General features: G+C 46.5%; 1 protein-coding gene across 2 annotated transcripts; it reads left to right on the top strand.

The window, feature by feature from the left end:
* Window positions 1-10,977: 10,977 nt before the first annotated feature.
* Window positions 10,978-15,318, top strand: IL13 (interleukin 13). 2 transcript variants are annotated; one of them, XM_053220888.1, is made up of 3 exons: window positions 10,978-12,427; window positions 13,603-13,656; window positions 13,897-15,318. In XM_053220888.1, exons 1-3 carry the CDS (start codon window positions 12,143-12,145, stop codon window positions 14,068-14,070), a joined length of 513 nt encoding a protein of 170 aa, XP_053076863.1. In that variant the 5' UTR covers window positions 10,978-12,142; the 3' UTR covers window positions 14,071-15,318. The 2 variants fall into 2 exon arrangements, with proteins under 2 accessions (XP_053076863.1, XP_053076865.1); XM_053220890.1 differs by having other exon boundaries at window positions 13,900-15,318.
* Window positions 15,319-21,023: the final 5,705 nt, after the last annotated feature.

Raw genomic sequence — 21,023 nt, forward strand, 5'->3', positions numbered from 1 at the left:
TAGAACTGCAAAATTAGAAGTAAAAATCAAAATACTCTGCAGGAACCAGTGGTGAGGTAGAGAAACTTAAATTCTAACTGATGAGTTGCTGGAGGCTCATCATAGACAAGTCGGAGATTAAAATCTGAGAGCCCCAGTCATCAGGGCCCCACCCCCAGACTTTTCTGAGATGTGCCTCTAGTAATTCACCATTTCCTTGGTGAATATAAGAGAACAATGCCCTGTGCTTCCAGCAGAGTGAAGGGAAATGAAACATTTTGAAACATGCCAGAGCACTGTGTTTCTTCTTAATAATGTCTGCTCTCAGGAGAAACTATTTAATCAAAGCCCAACAAACCTGCTGGAGTTTTATCAGAGCCTAACTGGCCTGGGGGCCGGGGGGGGGGGGGGGGGGGGGGGGGCGGGGAATACCCAGCTCCAATAGGCTCTAGGTTTCCACGTGGAGGAAGGGAGATACCCGATTTCAGCCCACTCCAGCAGTCCCGTCCCATGGAAGGTCCAGGGGGACTGAGAAGCATGTGTGAAGTTCACAGTACAGAAGTACAGGCTAACTAAGAGGAAATCCTGCTACTCATGGGCCCAATAAGAATACTTCTCCTCCCATCACAAAACACAGTTAGAAAAGACAGCAAGCATTAAACCACACTCACATATGGCAGAGATATTGAGATGGTCAGCCTAGAAGTTTAAAACAAGTATGATTTAAGATGCTAAGCATCCTCATAGACAAAGTAGACAGCATGCAATAATGGATAGGCAATATAAACACAGACAGACATTCTTCTTTTTAAGTTTATTTATCTTCCAGAGACAGAGACAGAACGTGAGCAGGTGAAGGGCAGAGAGAGAGGGAGACACAGATTCTGAAGCAGGCTCCAGGCTCTGAGCTGTCAGCACAGAACCCGATATGGTGCTCAAACTCAAAAACAGTGAGATCATGACCTGAGTCAAAGTTGGACGCTTAAATAAGCCACCCCAGGCACTCCGAGAAATAGACATTCTAAGAACAAACAATAAAAGAAATGCTAGAGCTCAAAAACACTGACAAAAATGAAAAATGTCTTTGATGAGCTTATTGATCGACTACACACAGCTGAGGAAAGAATCTCTGAGTTTGCCTATTTCTCAACAGAAACCACCAATACTGAAAAGTAAAAAGAATAAAAGACTGGGAAAGAAGCAAAAACAAAATATCCAAGAACTGTGGGACAGCTACCAAAAGTGTAACCGAAGCATGATCAGAATTCCAAGAGCAGAGGAAAGAGAGAAGGGAACAGAAGAAATCCTGGAAATAATGACTAAAAATTCCCCAAATTAATGTCAGACAGCAAACCACAGATCCAGGAAGCTCCAAGAACAGCGAGCATAAAAAATGCCCCCATCCCAATTTACCTAGACATAGCATTTTCAAACTTCAGAAAACCAAAAATTAAGAAAAAATCCTAACAGATGTCAGAGGAGAAAAAAAAAAAATACTTCACCTATAGAAGAGCAAAGATCAGAATTACACCTACTTCTCTTTATTTTTTTTTTTAATTTTTTAACGTTTATTTATTCTTGAGACAGAGAGAGACAGAGCATGAACAGGGGGAGGGGCAGAGAGAGAGGGAGACACAGAATCTGAAACAGGCTCCAGGCTCTGAGCTGTCAGCACAGAGCCTGACATGGGGCTTGAACTCACAGAGTGCGAGATCATGACCTGAGCTCAAGTCGGACGCCCAACCGACGGAGCCACCCAGGTGCCCCACACCTACTTCTCTTTAAAAGGCAAAGCAAAAAGATAGCAAACTGAAATATTTTAAATGTTGAGAGGAAAAAACCACATGAATATAAAATTCTGCACCCTGTAAAATTATACTTCAAAACTGAAGGAGAAATAAAGACTTTCTCAAACAGACAAATATTTGAGGCAATCTGTTTCTAGTAGACCTGCCATGCAAGAAGTGTTAATTAAAAAAAAAAAGAAATTCTTACAGAAGAAAAATGACAAAATTCAGATCTATATAAAGAAAGGAAGAACATTGGAGAAGGAAGAGTGAAGGCAAAATAAAAACACTTATTGTTGTTATTCTTCATCTAACATAATTTGTTTGAAGTAAAAGCAACAACATATTTGATTATTTTTACTTATATGTAAGACTATGTAAGTGTATACACACACACACATATGTATACACATACATACTTACATATAAGTTAAATGAATGCCAACAATGAGAGAAGGAATGGAAGGGGGGATTTAGTATTATTATAAGTTACTCACACTAACTATGGAGCAATATAGGGTTATTTTAAAAATTGACTTGGATTAATTCTAAATGTATATTACCAACTACAGACCAATCACTAAAAAAAAGTTAAAAAAGTAGTATAACTGATGTACTAATAAAGGAAAGAAAAATGAATAATCTAAAGTGCTCAGTTAAAACCACAAAAGGCAGGGACATCTGGTTGGCTCAGGTCATGACCTCACAGTTTTTGAGTTCGAGCCCCACACCAGGCTCTCTGCTGTACATCTCCCGCTCGTGCACTCTCTCAAAAAGAAAAAATAAACATTAAGAAAACCACAAAAGGCAGAAAAAGAGTGGTGGACAAAAATAAGAACAAGGACAACAAATAGAATCAGTAACAATTATGGTGGATATTAATTCAACTACATCAATAATCACTTTGAACACCAATGGCCTAAATGTACCAATTATTTATAGATTGTCAGAGTAGGTCAAGAAACAAGACCCAATTATAAACCTATTTTAAATATAAAGACAAATCTAGATAAATGTTAGTAGATAGAGGAAAATGTACCATGATAACACTGATTTTAAAAAAAAGCAAGAGTAGCTATATTAATACTAATAATATAATAATTTCACACAAAGCAGCCTTCAAAGCAAAGAAAGTTATCAGGGATAAAAAAGGGCATTACATAATTATAAAGGAGTCAATTCTCCAAGAAGATATAACAGTCCTTAATACCATGCTTCTAACAACACAGTTTCAAAATGCATGAGACAAAAGCTGCTAGAACTAGGGTATTGGATGAGTCCAGTATTATAGCTGAAGACTTCAACACGTCTCTATCAGAAATGGGTAAGTCCAGCAAGCAGAAGATGAGTAAGGACAGAGTTAAATTCAAGAGCACCAGCAGTCGACTGGACCTAATGGACACCCAAAGACTATTTCATTCAGCAACAGGATACACATTCTCTTCAAGCTCACACAAAAAGTTCATCAAGACAGAGCACCATTTTGAGCCACAAAACATACCTTAACAAATTTATAAGAAAAAAGATCTTCCTCAACTCAGGATGGAGTTACAGCCTGATAAACTCATTGTAAGTTGAAAGTAAGTCCAAAATGCATTTAATATACCTAACTAACGGAACATGATAGGTTAGGCTAGCCTACCTTAAATACACTCAGAACACTTACATTAGCCCACATGTGGGCAAAATCATCTAACACAAAGCCTATTTTGTAGTAAACTGTTGAATGTATCATATAATTTATTGCACACTATCCTGAAAATACAAAAAACAGAATGACTCTTTGAGTACAAGATGGTTTTAAGCGCATCCTTCGATTACCCTTGTGACTGTGTGGTTGACTGGGAGCTACAGGTCATCTCCCCTGCTCAGCATCACAAGACAGCAGAGTACCACAAAACGATAGTCTGGGAAAAGGTCAAAACTGAAAATGTCAAGTGTGGTTTCTACTGAATGTGTATCATTTTCATATCACCATAAAGTCAAAAAAATCAGAAGTCAAACCACTGTAAGTTGGGCACCATCTGTAGAAATCATACAATGCCTAACTCTCATGGAATTAAATTAGAAATCAATAAAAGAAAGAGAGTAGAAAAATTCCAAAATATGTGGAGATTAAACAAAAAATTTCTAAATAATACATGGGTCAAAGAAGTAATCTCAAGGAATATTAAATACTATTTTGAACTAAAAGGAAAGTGAAAACTCAAGTTGCCAAAATTTGTAGGATGCGGTGAAAATAGTGCTTAGAGGGAAATTTACAACATTAAGCACATCCATTAGAAAATAAGAAAGATAAAAAATCAAACATCTAATCTTCTGCCTTAGGAAACTAGAAAAAGAAGAGCAAATTAAATCCAAAGAAAGCAGAAGAAAAGAAATAATGAGAATAAGAATAGAAATCAATGAAATTGAAGATGAAAATCAGTACACGAAATCAATAAAACCAAAACCAGGTTCTCTGAAAATATCAATAAAGTCAATAATCCTCTAGCCAGGCTAACCAAGAGAAAAATAGATGACATTAATTACTAATAACATAAGTGAAAGAGGGATATCACTACAGACACCATGGACTTTTTTTTTCAGGCCCCACAGACATTAAAAGGATATAAGAAAGCAATACAACGAAAAATTCTATGCCCGCATTTTTTTTTAATGTTTACTTATTTTTGAGAGAGAGAGAGTAAAAGCAGAGGAGGGGCCAAGAGAGAGGAGGACCAAGGATCTGTGCCAACAATAATGAGCCCAAAGCAGGGCTCAAACTTATGAACTATGAGATCATGACCCAAGCCAAAGTCTAACGCTCAACAGACTGAGCCAACCAGGTGCCCCAATGCCCACAAACATAATAATATAGATGAAATGGATCAATTCCTTGAGAGATACAATCACCTAGAACTCACATAACAGGAAACAGACAATCTGATTAGGCTTATATCTATTAAAGAAATTTAATAATAATTAAAAACCTTCTAAAACAGAAAGCACCAGGCCCAGATGGGTTCACTGGTGAATTCTCCAAACACTTAAGGAAGAAATTATACCAATTCTCTACAACCTCTTTCTATGAGGTCAGCATTACCCTAATACCAAAATGGACAAACACATTAAGAAAACTACACACCAATATCTCTTATGAAGATAGTTGTAAAAATTTTCAACAAAATATTAGTAAAGTGAATCTAACAATGTATAATAAGAATTATACCCCATAACCAACTGGTATTTATCTCTGATAGGCAAGGCTGGTTAAATATTCAAAAATCAATTAATATAATCCATTACATTAACAGTCTAAAGAAGAAAAACCACATGATAATATTAATAGACACAGGAAAAGCATTTGGCAAAATCTATCACCAAGTTATGATAAAAAGTCTCATTAACCTAAGAATAGAGGGGAGCTTCCTCAACTTGATTTTTAAAAAAATACAAAAACCTGTAGCTAGCATCATACTTCATGGTGAGAAACTCAAAGCTCTTCCACAAAATCCAGAAGAAGGCAAGGATATCCCCTCTTACTATTGCTTTTCAACATCATGCAGGAATTCTTAGCTAATGAAACAAAACCAGAAAAGCAAATAAAAGGTATACAGGTTAGGAACGAAAAACTAAAACTGTCTTTGTTCGAAGATGACATGACATCAAAGTACAAAATCCAAGAGTGAATAAAAAAAAAAAAAGTGGAACAAAAAAGCAATTATAGCAGTGTTTCAGGATACAAGGTTAACACACAAAAGCTGATCGTTTTCCTACATACCAGCAATAAACAAGTGGAATTTGAAATTAAAAACACAGTATTAGCAACCCCAAAATGAAATAAACATATACAGGGGCACCTGGATGGCTCAGTTGGTTGAACGTCCGACTTTAGCTCAGGTCATGATCTCATGGTTCATGGGTTCAAGCCCTGCGTGGGGCTCTGTGCTGACAGCTCAGAGCGTGGAGTCTGCTTCAGATTCTGTGTCTCCCTCTCTCTCTGCCCCTACCCTGTTTGTGCTTTGTCTCTCTCTCAAAAATAAATAAACATTAAAAAAATTATTTTTAAATACACATATATACTATATATATATATACATATATATATATATACACATAATCTAACAAATATGTATAAGATCTATATAAGAAAAACTAGAAAATCTTGATGAAAGAAATCAAAGAACTAAATAAATGGAGAGATGGCCAAGTTCATGGACAGGAAAACTCAATATTGTCAAGATGTCGTTCTCCCCAAATTAATCCACAGATTCAATGCAATCCCAATCAAAATCCCAACAAGTTATTTTGTAGACATCAAGAAAGTGATTCTCAAGTTTAGATGGAAAGGGAAAAGACTCAGAATAGACAACACAATATTGAAGGAGAAGAAAAAGTTGAAGAACTGATACCACCCAGTATCAAGACTTGCTATAAAGCTACAGTAATCAGGACAGTGTGATACTGGAAAAAGATAGACAGGTAGATCAAAGGAACAGAATGAAGAGCCCAGAAACAGACCGCCATAAATACAGTCAACTGTTATTTGACAAAGGAACAGAGGTAATTCACTTGAGCAAAGATAATCTTCAATAAATGACAATGGAACTGGACATTCACATCCCAAAAATAGACACAGACGTTACAGGTTTCACAAAAATTAATTCAAAATGGATCACAGACCTAAATATAAAATGCAAACTATCAAACTTCTATAAGATAATATAGGATAAAATGTCTATGACTTTGGGTTTGGTGATGACTTTTTATGTGCAACACCAGAGGCACAATCTATGAAAGAAAGAAATGACAAGCTGGACTTCATTAAAAGTAAGAATTTCTAGCCTGCAAAATATACTGTTAAGAGAATGAGCACAAGCCACAAACTGGGAGAAAATATTGCAAAAGACATATAGATAAAGTATTGTCCAAAAATTCAACAATTAGAAAACAACCCAATTTTAAAAAGGGCCAAACATCTTAATGGACACCTCACCAAAGAAGTTATACAGGTGGTAAATGAGTACATGAAAACATCATATATTATCAGGAAATTAAATTAAAACCACAGTGAGCTACCATTACATACCTATTAGGAGGGTTAAAATCCAAACCGCTGACATCACCAAAATTTCATGAGGATGTGGAGCAACAGGAACTCTCTCATTTATTTGTTGCCAAGTGACAATGCAAAATAGTGTGGCCATTTTGTAAGACACTTTGACAATTACAAAATGAAACATGCTCTTAACATATGATCCAGTGATCACTTTCCTTGGTATTTATGCAAATGAATTGAAAACTTATGTCCACAGAAAAACCTGCATACAGATGTTTAATAGCAGCCTTATTTATAATTGCCAAACCTTGGAAGCAAACAAGATATCCTTCAGTGGGTGAATGGGTCAATGAACTTGGTACATCCAGATAATAGAATATCATTCAGCACTAAAAAGGAGACACCAAGTCATGAAAAGACATGAAGGAATTTAAATACATAGTACTAAATGGAAGGAGTCAATCTGAAAAGGCTAGACATTGTATGATTCCAACTATATGACATTTTGGAAAATGCAAGACTACAGAGACAATAAAAAGATCATTGGTTGCTAGGGGTTAGTAGGGAAGGAAGGACAAAGAGGTGGATTACAGAGGATTTTTAGGGCAGTGAAACTACTCCATGTGATATTACAACAGTGGTTACATGCCATCATACATTTGTTAGAACTCACAGAATATGCACCACCAAGAGTGAACCCTGAAATAAACTATGAATTCTGGGTGATAATGATGTGTCAATGTAGACTTATCACTTGTAACAAATGTACCACTTTGGCAGGGAATATTGATAATTGGGAAGGCTATGTATGTGCAGGGTCAGGAGTATATGGTAACCCTGGACTTTCTGTTCAATTTCATTGTGAATCTAAAACTCCTCGGGTGCCTGGGTGGGTCAATCGGTTGAACATCAGGCTTTGGCTCAGGTCATGATGTCACGGTTGGTGGGTTCAAGCCCTGCATCGGGATCTGTACTGACACCTCGGAGCCTGGAGCCAGCTTCAGATTCTGTGTCTTCCTCGATCTCTGCCCCTCCCCCACTCATGGTGTGTTTCTCTCTGTCTCCAAAATAAATAAACATATAAAAAATTTTTTTAACTCCTCTAAAAAAATCTATTTTTTAAAAAGCAATGACTCTACATTTTTTAATCTAACTTGACATCTAATTTTTTAAATTATTTTTTTGAGAGCAAGAGAGAGAGAGCGAGAGCAGGAGAGAGAGAGAGAGAGAGCGAGCAGGGGAGGGGCAGACAGAAAGGGAGACACAGAATCCGAAGCAGGCTCCAGGCTCTGAGCTGTCATCACAAAGCCCAATGCGGGGCTCAAACTTGTGAACAGGGAGATTATGACCTGAGCCAAAGTCGATCACTTAACCAACTGAGCCACCCAGGCGCCCCCATAAGACTTTTTAAATAAAATAAATTGAAGTTTTTGGTTTTTTTTTCCAAGAAAGAAAACTGCCCAAAACTTAATGACATGTCTTCAGTTTAAAAGGACCCACTGTGCATCTGACACCCTAGAGGAAAACAAAACTACCCCAAGGTAACTGTAAAATTTGGAGCATGGGAGCCCAGAAAATTTCCTACAAATTTCTAAAGAGACAGCTAGAAAAGATGTGGATTCAAAATGCATTTGGACTTCTGAACAGCAATATTGGAAGACAGGACACCATGGTAAAGGCATTAAAAATTCTAAAAGAAAATTATTTCCTGCCTGAAATTCTGTGTTGTTAGGATGTGTTTCCCCAACAAAGAAGAAGACCTGAAATGCAAGGATCAGGAAGGTCACACAGGAGAGAGGCAAAGGGAAGTCTCAGGAGGGGGGTGACAGGAGACCTCAGAATGACAGCCAGCCAAGCAAGTTGTCAGAGGGTGCTGTCCAGGTCAGTCAGAGCAACTCAGCAGGCTCCAGGGCAGACTTTTTGGAGAAAATGAAATTGTGCGAATAACTCATTTGCCCAAGTCTAATGAGAAGATATTTATATAAGCAGCCAAGAATGTAGGGTCAAATCACAGAGGAAGAGAGAATGAAGCAAGTGGAAAAAACTATTCACTCCAGAAGAAAAAGCTTTGAGGGGAAATAAAAGTAATCTAATTGTAGTTAACTACACGTCCCAGCTTTGAATATATTGGTATTATTATGCAAATTGTAAAAAAAAAAAAGGGTCTGAATGACCGGGAACTCTGATCTACTGTATAAGGAGGATGAGAAAAAGGTAAGGATGCAAGTGCAAGAAGGAAGGCAAGGAGGAAAGAAAATTAAATATTCATCATAGACCATAGTAAATGCCTACCCCCGAAAATCAAGAAAATTGAGAAACACAGAGGACATAAATTCCAAAAGAAACAGTTAAAGTCATGGCTCCTCAGAGAAGAGGCTAATGGGGTGGGGGGAGGGGGCTGGGCTGCTTGTCGGCAACTGAAGGCTCTGCCATTTTATCTCCCTTGCCAGTTAACAAGGTAACTAACAAGTTCATGGATGCTGGCAGGTGACGGGAGACCCTTGGATCAGAGACAAAGAGGAGCTTGTTATGCACGATAATAGTATTAGAGCATTATTTTTTATTTTGTCCTCTGCACCGCGGTTCTCACAGTGTGGTGCCCAGGATCCCAGCCAGCACCTGTGCACAGTGTGGGTTGCAGTACAGGAGAAGCAGCCTGAGCTTAGGGAGACTGAAGTTCTGATCATGGACAGTAAGTCTGTTGCCTTTGGTTTGTGAGGAAGGTGCTGCTGTGTCCAACACTGATTGGCATACAAACATCTTTCAAAAGACACTAAGGAACAAAGAAGGGCACTTAGATCCTCGCTCACCAGTCATACAGAAATCCAACAGACCCACGGGGAACTGAAAGTCAAAACTGACATTTTTTACAACCAACCTCCCTGAATGATTTTTTTACAAATTACAGGCATGTATAACTTTAATTTTAAAAATTCTACTAAATTAGTTATTTTAGATTATTAAAACAATTCGCCTAACCCTTATTCCCACTGACTGGGCATCTTTTCTTTCCATAGGAGAAACAACTCGAGAGAAAATTGGGAAAGGATGTTTTGCGGAACTTCGCACAGAAAGAGCTGGTCCCGAGGCTGGGCCATCTCAACCCCAGCGACCTGACCAGGGACAAAGAGCAAGGCGCAGAGGCCACGACCCCGCCCTTCCCTAGTCTTCACCGCGCCTCCGGAGCAGGCTCCCCCCTCCAGCCACCCCCAGGCGGGGAGCGCGTCCTGCACCTGCGGGGCCAGGATCTGGCGCCCACGCCTCAGGCTGTAGGACAGTAGCAAGCCCTGTGTCGAGTGCAGGGAGCAGCCCGTTCGTAGTTCGTGTTGACTGCAATTATCCAGTCTGTGAATGGAGCCCCCTGAAAATCAGATACCAACAAGAGCATTTGTTACGTAGCCAGCCAGCTGGGGTCTCTCTGCGGGCCAAAGGCCAGGACGGGTTTCCTGAACCCGGCCGGGAGGCGCGGCCCCGATGTCCTTGGTGGCAAGGCAGGAGTCGGGGCGGGCAGGGTCCTCGGCATCAGCAGATGCCCGGCCAGTCGGCGGGCCGGGCGCCCCCCTCGCCGGTGCGCACAGGCGCTCGGGGTACCGGGGTGCCGGCATGTGTGGCGGCCCGCGTCACGCCTGGCGCTGGGTCCCATCACTCCCACCTTGGACGCTCCCGCGCCCGGCCTGCGACCCGCGCGCATGCGAGGAGGGGGGCGGACGCCTCATAGCCTCGAGGAGTCCGCTCCCACCCGTCCCTCCCGCAAGGCCATCGCCCGAGGCAGCGGAGGAGGGCAGAGCCGCGCAGAACCTGTTTATCAGCCCTATCTCTCATTACATAAGGCCTCTATCTCCGCGGGGCATCGCCGCGACTCAGGCCAGCGCGCCTTCTCCCACGCGCGGGGGGCGCACCTGCCCACAGTTCCCCGCCTCAGTTTACACGGTCCGCGATTGAGGGTCCTTGGCTCCTCTTGGCGCAGAGCTCCGGGATCCCACAGCGGTTCCCTGCCCCTTCCCTCAACACAGAGACCCAATTCTACAGATGAGGAAACTAAGGCCCACAGCGGTGTCACACAGCCTAGTGGCAGCACTCCAGGCACTGGGGGGGGGGGAGGAGGAGCGGGGGTGGGGGGTCGGGGGGCACAAGAGGCAGGGGCTGGCTCAGGACCTACAATTGTGCTGCGAAGTTTGGTTTCGCCTGAAGAGAGGGTGGGAGGAGAGAGTGGGCAAGGCTGGGAGGCTTGTGAACAAGAGCCCCAGCAGTGGCCCTTCATCCCTTCAGAGACCCTTGTGAGGAGGTTGAGCCTCACTGAGGGTAGGACAAAGGGAGCCTGAGCAGACAGAGAGGGGCCTGGAGGGGAAAGCACTGGTTTAGGGGAGGAAGTGGGTGAAGGAGCCAGGCTGACATCAGTAATCAACAGGCAAATAACAGTTTCTGTTGCAGGGGTTTCTGGAGGACTTCTAGAGAAAGGAGTGAAAAGCAGGTTATGGGCCAGTGTCCCTGAGGGAGAGGGCTGTTCAGGGAAATCCTGGAGTGGGGGGCAGGCCCTGAAACTGCCCTCCACAGCCTTCAATCTGTAGAAACTTGGGTCCCTCAGTGGGGAGGGCTTTGTCCCACAGATAACTGGTGAGCAGAGGTGGCCACCCCAGGTCTCAATGGCACTGGGAGCAGTCACACTTTCCAACCTGGGCTAAGGCTGGGTCCTGACTCGTGCCAGTCTGGCATGTCAAGCGTTTCCCATCAGGACGGGCCCATGCTGAAGGCCTGAGTTGTGCACCCCATTTTTAGGCTGTCCATATTCAAAGTTATAATCAAGGCAACTTTAAAAAGAAAAGGTCCCAGGGAGGATCTCTGATTCTGACTGGATCTTTCAGTGGAGACCTGGGAATCTGAACTTTTTATCATCCTTTCCACAGTGAGGCCAACAGGGAATCAGGCAGATGAAAAGGAGTGAACTTCACTCTTCTCTTTTTATCCCGTTTGAATTTTGTATCCAAAGCAAGTATTACTCTGGTAATGCAAGAGACCACTTCACTGAAAAAATAAAACCCCTCAATTCCCACATCTGGTAGACTGTGGTCATAGCACTGTCTGCCTAGCACTCTGGTGACCCAAAGGGTCTCAGGACAGGAGCTGGGCAGGCACTCGGGGCGGTCACCAAGCAAAACTGCTAGAGCTCTAGCTGGCTTGGCCGACACCAGGCTGCCCTCTTCCCTAATGCTGGAGTAAGCCCACCCATATCTTGAAAATTGCCCCAGACCCCCTCACTGCTAAGTCCACAAGAAATCAAATTCTTTCCTTTATGTGACACTGGATTTTCCACAAAGTAAAATCAAGATGAGTAAAGATGTGGTTTCTAGATAGTACCCGACAAAGCGGAGACCAGGGTGGGAGGCGTCACACTTGGCCTATAAAAGCTACCGCAAGAGGCCAAGGCCACAAGCCACTCAGCTTAGGCCAGCCTACGTGTCTGCTCCTCGCTCCTCCTGTGTTAGCTCTAGGCTCCATGGCGCTCTGGCTGACTGTGGTCATTGCTCTCACCTGCCTTGGTGGCCTTGCCTCCCCGGGCCCTCACTCAAGGAGGGAGCTCAAGGAGCTCATTGAAGAGCTGGTCAACATCACCCAGAATCAGGTGAGTACGCTGGTGCTAGGGTGGGTAACTCTCAGGCAGGGTAATTGGTCATTGTTCAGGCCATGAAGGTTGGGCCGTGCCAAGAGGCCTGTGGGGCCTGAAGAAGCCCCATGGACCAGGACAGGCCCAGCCATGAGGGAGAGGTGCTGGACCAGCGGTTGGGGGAATAGCACAACGGACGGCCCCATAAAGAGATGTGGCTGAGCCCCCAAGGACCACCTGTTCCCCTGGCCTGGCCCTGCCTGCCAAGACCAGCTCCTACTCAGCTGTTCAAGAAAAGAGGTTAGCAGAGAGAGGCCAGCACCCTCCCAGGGCGATTTAGAATTTGCCAAATGGATGTGAACAGAATAATGGGGCCATTATTCACAGCAGTTTGGTTAAGCCCATTCTTATGGAAAAATTCACTAGTAGTCAGCTCCTGTCCCCAGTGGTGATGGCTCACACTTTGAGTAATTTTTGTGTGCCAAGGCTAGTGCTGTGCTTTTCATCTCATTTCATCACTGCCAACCATCTCAAGAGACAGGTGCGATGACCCTATTCTACTAAGCTGCATTAAGGTTGACAAAAGCCAGATTCAAACCAGGCCTGGGTGACACCGGGTGCCCATATTCCAAACTGCAGTGTCCTCCGATTCGGAAGACAGGGTTTAAAAAAAATTTTTTTTATTAATGTTTATTTTTGAGAGAGAGGGAGAGAAACAGGGCGAGAGTGGGGGAGGGCAGAGAGAGAGGGAGACACAGAATCCAAAGAAGGCTCACAGCTCTGAGCTGTCAGCACAGAGCCCGATACAGGGCTTGAACTCATAAACCACGAGATCATGACCTGAGCCAAAGTCAGACGTTTCACTGACTGAGCCACCCAGGGGCTCCTCCAGAAGATAGAGTTTTATACACTAGTGCCCACCGCCTCCCATCTGACTGACCTGGCCTCCCCTCCTCTCTCACCCAATGCTGCCCTGGCTATGGGAAGCTTCACTCCAGGCTGTGTCACTCAGATTTTTCTCTCTCAGCCCCCAAACCCTGTACAATGGATCTCCCTCAGTATGCAGAGCAGGAAATTAAGTTCAGGAACACTGAGGGGTCCCAGGCCTGCCTCTGTGCTACACCGGGTTGCCTGTGGGGCCTGATCGCTATGGAGACCTACCCTGTGATTTTGCTGTCTTTTTGCTCCTTCAGGTATCCCTCTGCAATGGCAGCATGGTGTGGAGCGTCAACCTGACAACCGGCATGGTGAGCACCCCTTGGAAGCTGGGAGGGAGGTGGCTGAGGCTGTAGGTCTTATGTGTGTCTTTCCTCACTTGCAAGGCTTAGGGGTTCCACGCAAGCACAGTTTGGACCTGCCCCACCACCCAAAGCTACCTCCGTCAAGACTCTCAGCCCCCTCCTCCTGTGAAGTCACTGAAGGTGCTGCCTAAGCCATACGGCTGGGGGTTCCCAGCAGGGCCTGACACCCCCGTGTTCTTCTCCCAGCAGTACTGTGCAGCCCTAGAATCTCTCATCAATGTCTCTGACTGCACTGCCATCCAAAGGACCCAGAGGATGCTGAAAGCCCTGTGCACTCAGAAACCCTCAGCAGGGGTAAGGCGCCCTGCCCTGTACCCCTCAACCCTGCACCCACTCCTGCCAGCCCTGGGCTCACCCTAGAAGCTCCGGGGGGAACCTAGCTGAGCATCTGAGGCAAGCGTCCACCCGGGGGGCGGATCCACGGTGGCAACAGGAACATGGCCTCCGGGATTTCCAAGACCTGGTCTTGAGAGCTTCCGACTCCCACCTGAGCTTCAGTTTCCATATCGGTGAAATGTGGGCACTAACAGACTAACAGTACCCGCCCCATGGGGCTTTTGTGAGGATTAAATAAGCCAGTTCCTGGAAAGCCCCTGGCAGAAGCTGGGCATCTTTGCTCTGGAGTCCCATTAATGCCCTGGCCTCTTTTTCCCACGGCAGATTTCCAGTGAGCGCAGCCGAGACACCAAAATTGAAGTGATCCAGTTGGTAAAAAACCTGCTCAACCATCTAAGGAGAAATTTTCGCCATGGAAATTTCAAATGAAGGATGAAAACCTAGCATGGCTATTTGCAGAGGCAGACCTGACCGTTTAAGTTATAGATTCATTTTTCTTTCAGAAGTTTCAAATTACTTGGGGAGATGGCAGGGGGATGGGAGGGGGGCACGATTTCCTTAGCTTAGACCTCAGCCTGTGCTGCCTGCCCTCGCCTAGCCGACCCCAGCTGCCCTTGCCTTGGTGCACAGGGCCCTCCTCCATCTGGGCTCTGAGTTCTGTGAACAACCAGGGGCAGGAGGGGGAGGGGGGGCGGAGCACTGCCTCTCACGACTGCCCCCTCCTTAGAGGGAATGGCAGCATTACACCAAGGATGCCACCTTGGCAGACACGTATGGGAGGCGGACCTGCTCTATACGGGGACAGCTAAGGCAGACAGCGGCTCAGGCATATCTCTTCTTGGCCTTATTTATTACTGTGTGTTATTTAAACAAATGTTGTTTGTCTGTGCTGGGGACAGGGAGGGACTGTCACCACCAGAACCTTGAGCTGGGGGCCCAGTGACTTGGGCTTTAGGAGTCCCTGGGAATAAGCACTGTGTGCAAAATTCTGCTACCTCATTGGGGTCCTGGGGCCGACACAGGGGACAGGAGAGAGGGCTGGAGTAGCTGCTCTTGTCTGCCAGCCAGCAGTTGGCCCTCAGCCAAGAAGTAATTTATTGTTTTTCCCTGTATTTAAAGTTAAGAAATAAAATGTTATCAAAGAGTTAATAATATATAGAAGAGCAGCCTAGAATGCTGCATCTGGTGTGTGTGGCCTGTGGGGAGGGGTCATTGAATGTCTTGTTTCACTGACTTTGTCAAAGGAAGCCAGAAATAAAGACAGTGACAAGAGACCTGATGATGTTTGTCTTTTACTGTGGCCTTTGGGAATCCTGGCCTATGTTCTTCTGGAGGCAGGGCAGTGGGAGGGGCAGGGGAGTTAGGGACAGGACCTGGGCTGGAAGGAAGTAAGCGACCCCCCAGGGGTGTGGGCTGCCACCCACAGGGAGGCAGAGGAAGCCTGGGCCCTGACTTCTGGGTTCATGGAGGACATGAGAGGAGGAGGAGGAGGAGCAATTAGGGACCTCAGAAGTCATCTTATGATCACGGTTATGATGAGTGGCCAGCCTATGTGTAGCACCACCCACACAACCTCTGGTGTCTCCCCCACAACCTCTCTGAGGCTCAGGGGAGAAAAGGCTATATGCCCAAGGTCACACACCTGGTGAGGAGCAAAGCCAGGATGAGAAGCCAGAACTCACTCCAACTCCAAAGCCCATACACTAAACTACCCAGCCTTTCTCTGTCCAAATGTCATCTCACCTAAATGTATGGCCTTTATCATACTGGCATCAACCTATGCGGGCACCTCCCCCGATGGGAAGCTCACTTTCTAGGGAGAGCACAGTCAGTCCTTGGACAGGTGTCATCATTAGTGCATACTCACCACCTCTCTGAACAACTGATTTATGACCCCTGAACTATGGAGTGATGAGTAGAGACCCCAGGTCACAGGGGCCTGGTCAGACTGCTGCCCCAACCAGGTCTTCCTGCCTCTCCCTTGGCCCAGGCCAGCACTAGGAGCACCAGAAGAAGAGACCTCAGCAAACCACAGCTAATCTCATGTCTCTCAGGAGCGGCTTACACTGTGAATCTGAGAGGTGCCCATAAGGAGGGGATGCTTTTGCAGTGAGTGGTAGGGTCCTCACAAACCAGTCTCAAACACTGGGTGGTGGGCAGGTACCCTCCCTGAGAAGCCCCGAGCCCTGTGGGAACATCCACAGCAATGTTCAGAAACCAATGGGGGCAGTCACCTGGGAGCAGTGAGAGGTGATGCTGTGCATGACTCAGGCAACAGAAGCCGTGGCAGGACCTGACCAGGGGCACACAACCACAGGGGCAGTTCCAGGAGCCACTGAAATAGAGCGGACCCCTTGCACCCAGGTAGAAATGAGGGACGACCTGTGGAGGGGGCACAGGAGCTGAGCGTCCCACAGGCTGTCTGGAGCAGGGACTGGATCATCTCCGTGGTCCCACAAGGTCTCAGAACCTGCTGAGTCCCACTATATTTGCTGAGGACTGCCTGCGGCCTACACTCCTCCTGCCCTCTGGGCTGGCAATGACTAAGACAGCACATGCACTCAAGGTTTAGCCCCAGAAAGAAGTCTGTAAGCAATAGAGGGTCTGGAGAGGAGAGCTCTACCAGGAAAGCAGGCAACTCGGGGGTGGGGGTAGGAGGTAAGAGCTCTGCAATTCCTCTCCATCCAGAGGTTCAAGAGTTTTGAGCCAGAGGATATTTGTGGAAGATTGATTTTATGTTTATACAAAACTTTTTAGCAATCCAGTCTCTGGCAGCATCACCTCTGACCCACATCCTCTGCCCAACCAGAGCACTGGCCGGTCAGTCCGAAGGAAGATGGAAAGCCTTCAGGTGAAACTCCATGTGAATCTTTCAAGAAGACTGGAAGTGAGGCTGGACTGGGGCAGGGTCCCTTAGGATTTCCTAAGGATGCATTTACTCCAAGTGGTAGTCAGGAGGGTGTACAGCACCAGCAAGGCCACCGGGGCCCCACCACTAGGGGTCCACAGTGCGCCACATCTGCAGGTACCCACAGCTCGCTGCCTGCAGCACTGAGACTGTCCCCAAGACAAGGAACCTGTGGTCACGGATGTGTGCAGTCAGCCAGAGAGGGCTCAGGCCCTGTCAGGAATGATGGACCTCCCAGAGCCACAGAATCAAGCCAGTGCAGGTGGCAAAAGGGAGGAGGGCCCAGCCAGGAATGAGAGAGAAAGAAAAAGATGAAAGAGGAAAAAAGCGTATGTGTCAGCTATTGTGGCTGGGAGCACCACTACCTGGGGACTAAGCCCGGGGTATTTGCTGGGAGTTTCTCTAACCATATGGTCTCACTTCTTCCATGCGAGAAGCAAACCCTGAGCAGGTCCCAGAGAGAAGGGGGGTCGGGAAGAGACAGAGTGCTTGCTGAGTGGGAGGGAGATGCTGGTCATGGGGCCCAGGGTGGGGAGCCCCTTTGCACCCCACGAACCCCAGGCCCCGGAGGTTTCACTGGAAGAGGGGCTGGGGCTCAAGTGAGAAGTGAGACACACTTGAGTTTCCGGTGAACTTGGCTCCAACACCCTCTGTTTGCTGCTCAGATGAGGTGTCAGAAAACACTTCGAGTCACTGCTGGGGTTTCTCTGAGGCTGGCCCTCTCTGAACTGCTCGGGACTCAGGAGGACAAGGGCTTTCGTCTTGTTTCCTTGTGACCCGGAAGCTTGAAGGCTGCGGATCATCAAATCCATCAGCCTGTGGCTTTTTCATTATTATCAACAGGAAAGTGCCTTCTGTGTATTATCTTAATTTAGCTGGTCAGTTGGAGCAAAACCAAAAATCGTTCCTCCCTTGAGCTGACTCCCTTCTAAGCCGGCCCAGCCGAGTCCAAGCTGACCATGTTCCAGGCTGGCCGATGATGGCCTGGGACTCACTGGCCAGTCCTCTGACTTTTCCGGAAGCCCAAACCGGTGTCAGAACTGGGGACTGTATCCACGGTCACCCCTCCCACACACACGCTGCCCACTCCTACACTGAAAAATAAAAGTCATAAAGCCTCATTATCTTCATTCGTTTCTCAGCTCCACCCAAAAGCAACAGAGTAAAGGGTTTGCAACGAACTTTCCCAGATCAACTGATTTCTCAGCAGCAAGGGAGGGCCCCATGACGAAGCCATTTGAAATCCCAGAAGCAATTTTCTACCTACGACCTCACTTTCTGTTGCGCCCTCTCCCTTCCCCTGCACAATGCCTTGTGGAAAGTGGTGCTCTTAAAGCGTCCTTCAGAAACGCCCCCAGCCCGTGCACCACCCAGGCGAACGCTGCTGTGTGGTCACCGGTGACGCAAACATCAACATTAAATATAGCAACCTTCGTCAGTTGCGCTCTCTGCATTACTTGGACAAGCAAGCAAGCAAGCAAGCAAGCACGTGGCGAGGGCCATTCCTGAAAGCCAGTCTGCTGTGGAGGCTCCTGCAGACCAGAGGGTCGGCGCCCCCTTCTGAGCGCAAGGCCCTAGGCCACAAGAAGCCCCAGCGATACCCCATTAGAAAAGCAATTTTTCATTTAGCATCTCCTTTTTTTGTCCTCGTCTCTGTCTTCCCACCTTTCCTTTAATCAGCATTTATTCATTTCCCACCGAAGGACAAATTTAACTAAGAAAAAAAACCTAAAACAAAACAACATGAGAATGGTGTCTGGTCCATGAGAGGCTGGGAAGGGCCCCAGGATTGGACTGTTGGGGACCTGAGTTCAATTCTAAGTGCGCTGGGGGAGCTGGCTGTCTCAGGAGCGGATCCGGCACCTGCAGGGGTCCCGCACAATTCCTCCCACGGGCCCATCAGATGCTGTGTTGCCAGTGAGAGAGGAAGGCACACCATTCTTGGGGGGTCTTCACCCAGCCCTGGCCTGCCAGGCTGGTGCAGGGGAATATGTGGGGGATGAGATGGGAAAGGTGGGTCACCAGTCCAGCTCTGAGGCTGAAGTGGCATCGATGCCCCGGGGACAGATGGAGAGGTTCTGCAGACTCCTCAGACAGCTTTCCTCTCTCAGGAGAAGAACCTTCCACCTGCTTCTCAAAGAAAAGAGAAGCCAGGAGCCGATGGAGCTACTTCACCTCCATTAGAGAAGCCAGAGTGCACCCTCCTCCCCCTACTTCCCTCCTTATGAGGGGTCCTCCTTGCAACTTTGCTCAGAATCCCATTCCTTGGCCTTCACCAGGAGCTGGGACAGAGACTACAGGGTCCAATAAGTCCCAGCTATGCCCCTAACTTCCCTTGCTGTTACTCAGGCCAAGTCTCAGCTCTCGCTTCTGCGAAATGGAGGTTTGTTCGTTCATTCATTCATTCATGCATTCATTCATTATCTACGGAGACCTTTACCAGGTGTTCTAGATGCTGGGGATCCATGATGAACAAAATAAGGTTACTTCTAGCGGAGGGACAGAGTCCACAAACAAGAGAACACAAATGCACAGGTGGTGGTGAGTGCACTGGCGGCCAGTGAAGTAGGGGGAGGGGGTGGTTGCTGTGAGGGTGGGGTAGGTGCTGCCTAACTGTGTGGGGAGGTCAGGATGCAGATCTGGATGAAGTGAGGGATGGAGAAAACCATTCACATAACTAAGGAAAACGTCCAGGGAGAGGGGAGGGCAGGTGCTGACGTCTGGAGCAAGAATGCTCCTCCCAGAATCAGGGTGTAGGGAGCAGAGGCCAAAGGTGGGAGCAAGAGGAATAGGCAGTCAGGGCTCTGAGGGCAAGATAGTTTTGCTCTGGCTCCCGCATAGCAGAAGCATTCTGTGTGAAGGACACAACGTGGGGACAAGGACGGGAGTAGGAGGGCCAGTTAGGACACTCCTGTGGAGACCCAGGTGGGACATGATGGTGGAGGACTGGATATGGTCAGGTTCTGGAGATGTGTGTGTTATCTACATGATATACATTTATACATCACTTCCACAAACATTATGACATCTGAGGTTATAAATATATGGATATATATATGGATATAGTAACTGTATAATTTTTTAACCATAAGTCTTAAAATTCCTTTATTGTGGGAAATTTCAAACACATACACAAGTAACTCCCCATTACTGACAGCCCAACAATTAGCAACTCATGGCCAATTTAGTTTTGTCTCTGTCCCACCTGCTTCCCAAGTCCCGCCTCCCACCTCCACCCAAGTTTCCAAACCAGAGGCGGCAGGATCGGATGTGGGCACAGAAGGTTTGTACCATGGTGTGAGCACCATGAAGGATCAAGTCGTCGTGCAATGATCTGGCGAGGCCTGTGCTCAAGTGTGTCCCCATATAAAAAATTTTTTTACTTGTTTATTTATTTTTCAGAGAGTGAGAGAGAGAGAGAGAGACTGACCACGAGCGGGGGAGGGGCAGAGAGAGAGGGAGACACAGAATCTGAAGCAGGCTCCAGGCTCTGAGCTGTCAGCACAGAGCCCGACACGGGGCTCGAACCCATGCACTTTGAGATCATGACCTGAGCCGAATTTGGACACTTAACCAACTGAGCCACCCAGGTGCCCCAAGGGTGTCCCTGTTTAAAAGCTACTGATCACATGGGGTACTGGAGGGCTCAGTCAGTTAAGCATCTGACCCGTGATTTAGGCTCAGGTCATAATCTCACAGTTTGTGAGATGGAACCCGAGTGGTGATTGGGCTCTGGGCTGACAGCACAGAGCATGCCTGGGATTGTCTCTCTCTGCCCCTCCCCACCCCCTCTCTGCCTGCCTCTCTCTCTCTCAATAAAAAAAAAAATAATAATAACTATCCACACATGGAATCCCCCACCCCCTCGCAGCAAGCACCCCAGCAAAGCCTGCCCTCTCAGATGCATCCACACCACTGTTTCCATTTCATGAGGCCTCCTCCCCATTGGGCACCTGCCCCCATGGCACTCCAGAAGCTCTCTCACTGATGTCACTGATTGTCTCCTATCACTAAATCCAGTGGAAATACTTCGGCCTTATCTCGCCCGCCCCTGAAGAACATCTGATGC

This window comes from Acinonyx jubatus, chromosome A1 (assembly GCF_027475565.1).
Source record: "Acinonyx jubatus isolate Ajub_Pintada_27869175 chromosome A1, VMU_Ajub_asm_v1.0, whole genome shotgun sequence".
In the NCBI taxonomy this organism is placed as follows: Eukaryota; Metazoa; Chordata; class Mammalia; order Carnivora; family Felidae; genus Acinonyx; species Acinonyx jubatus.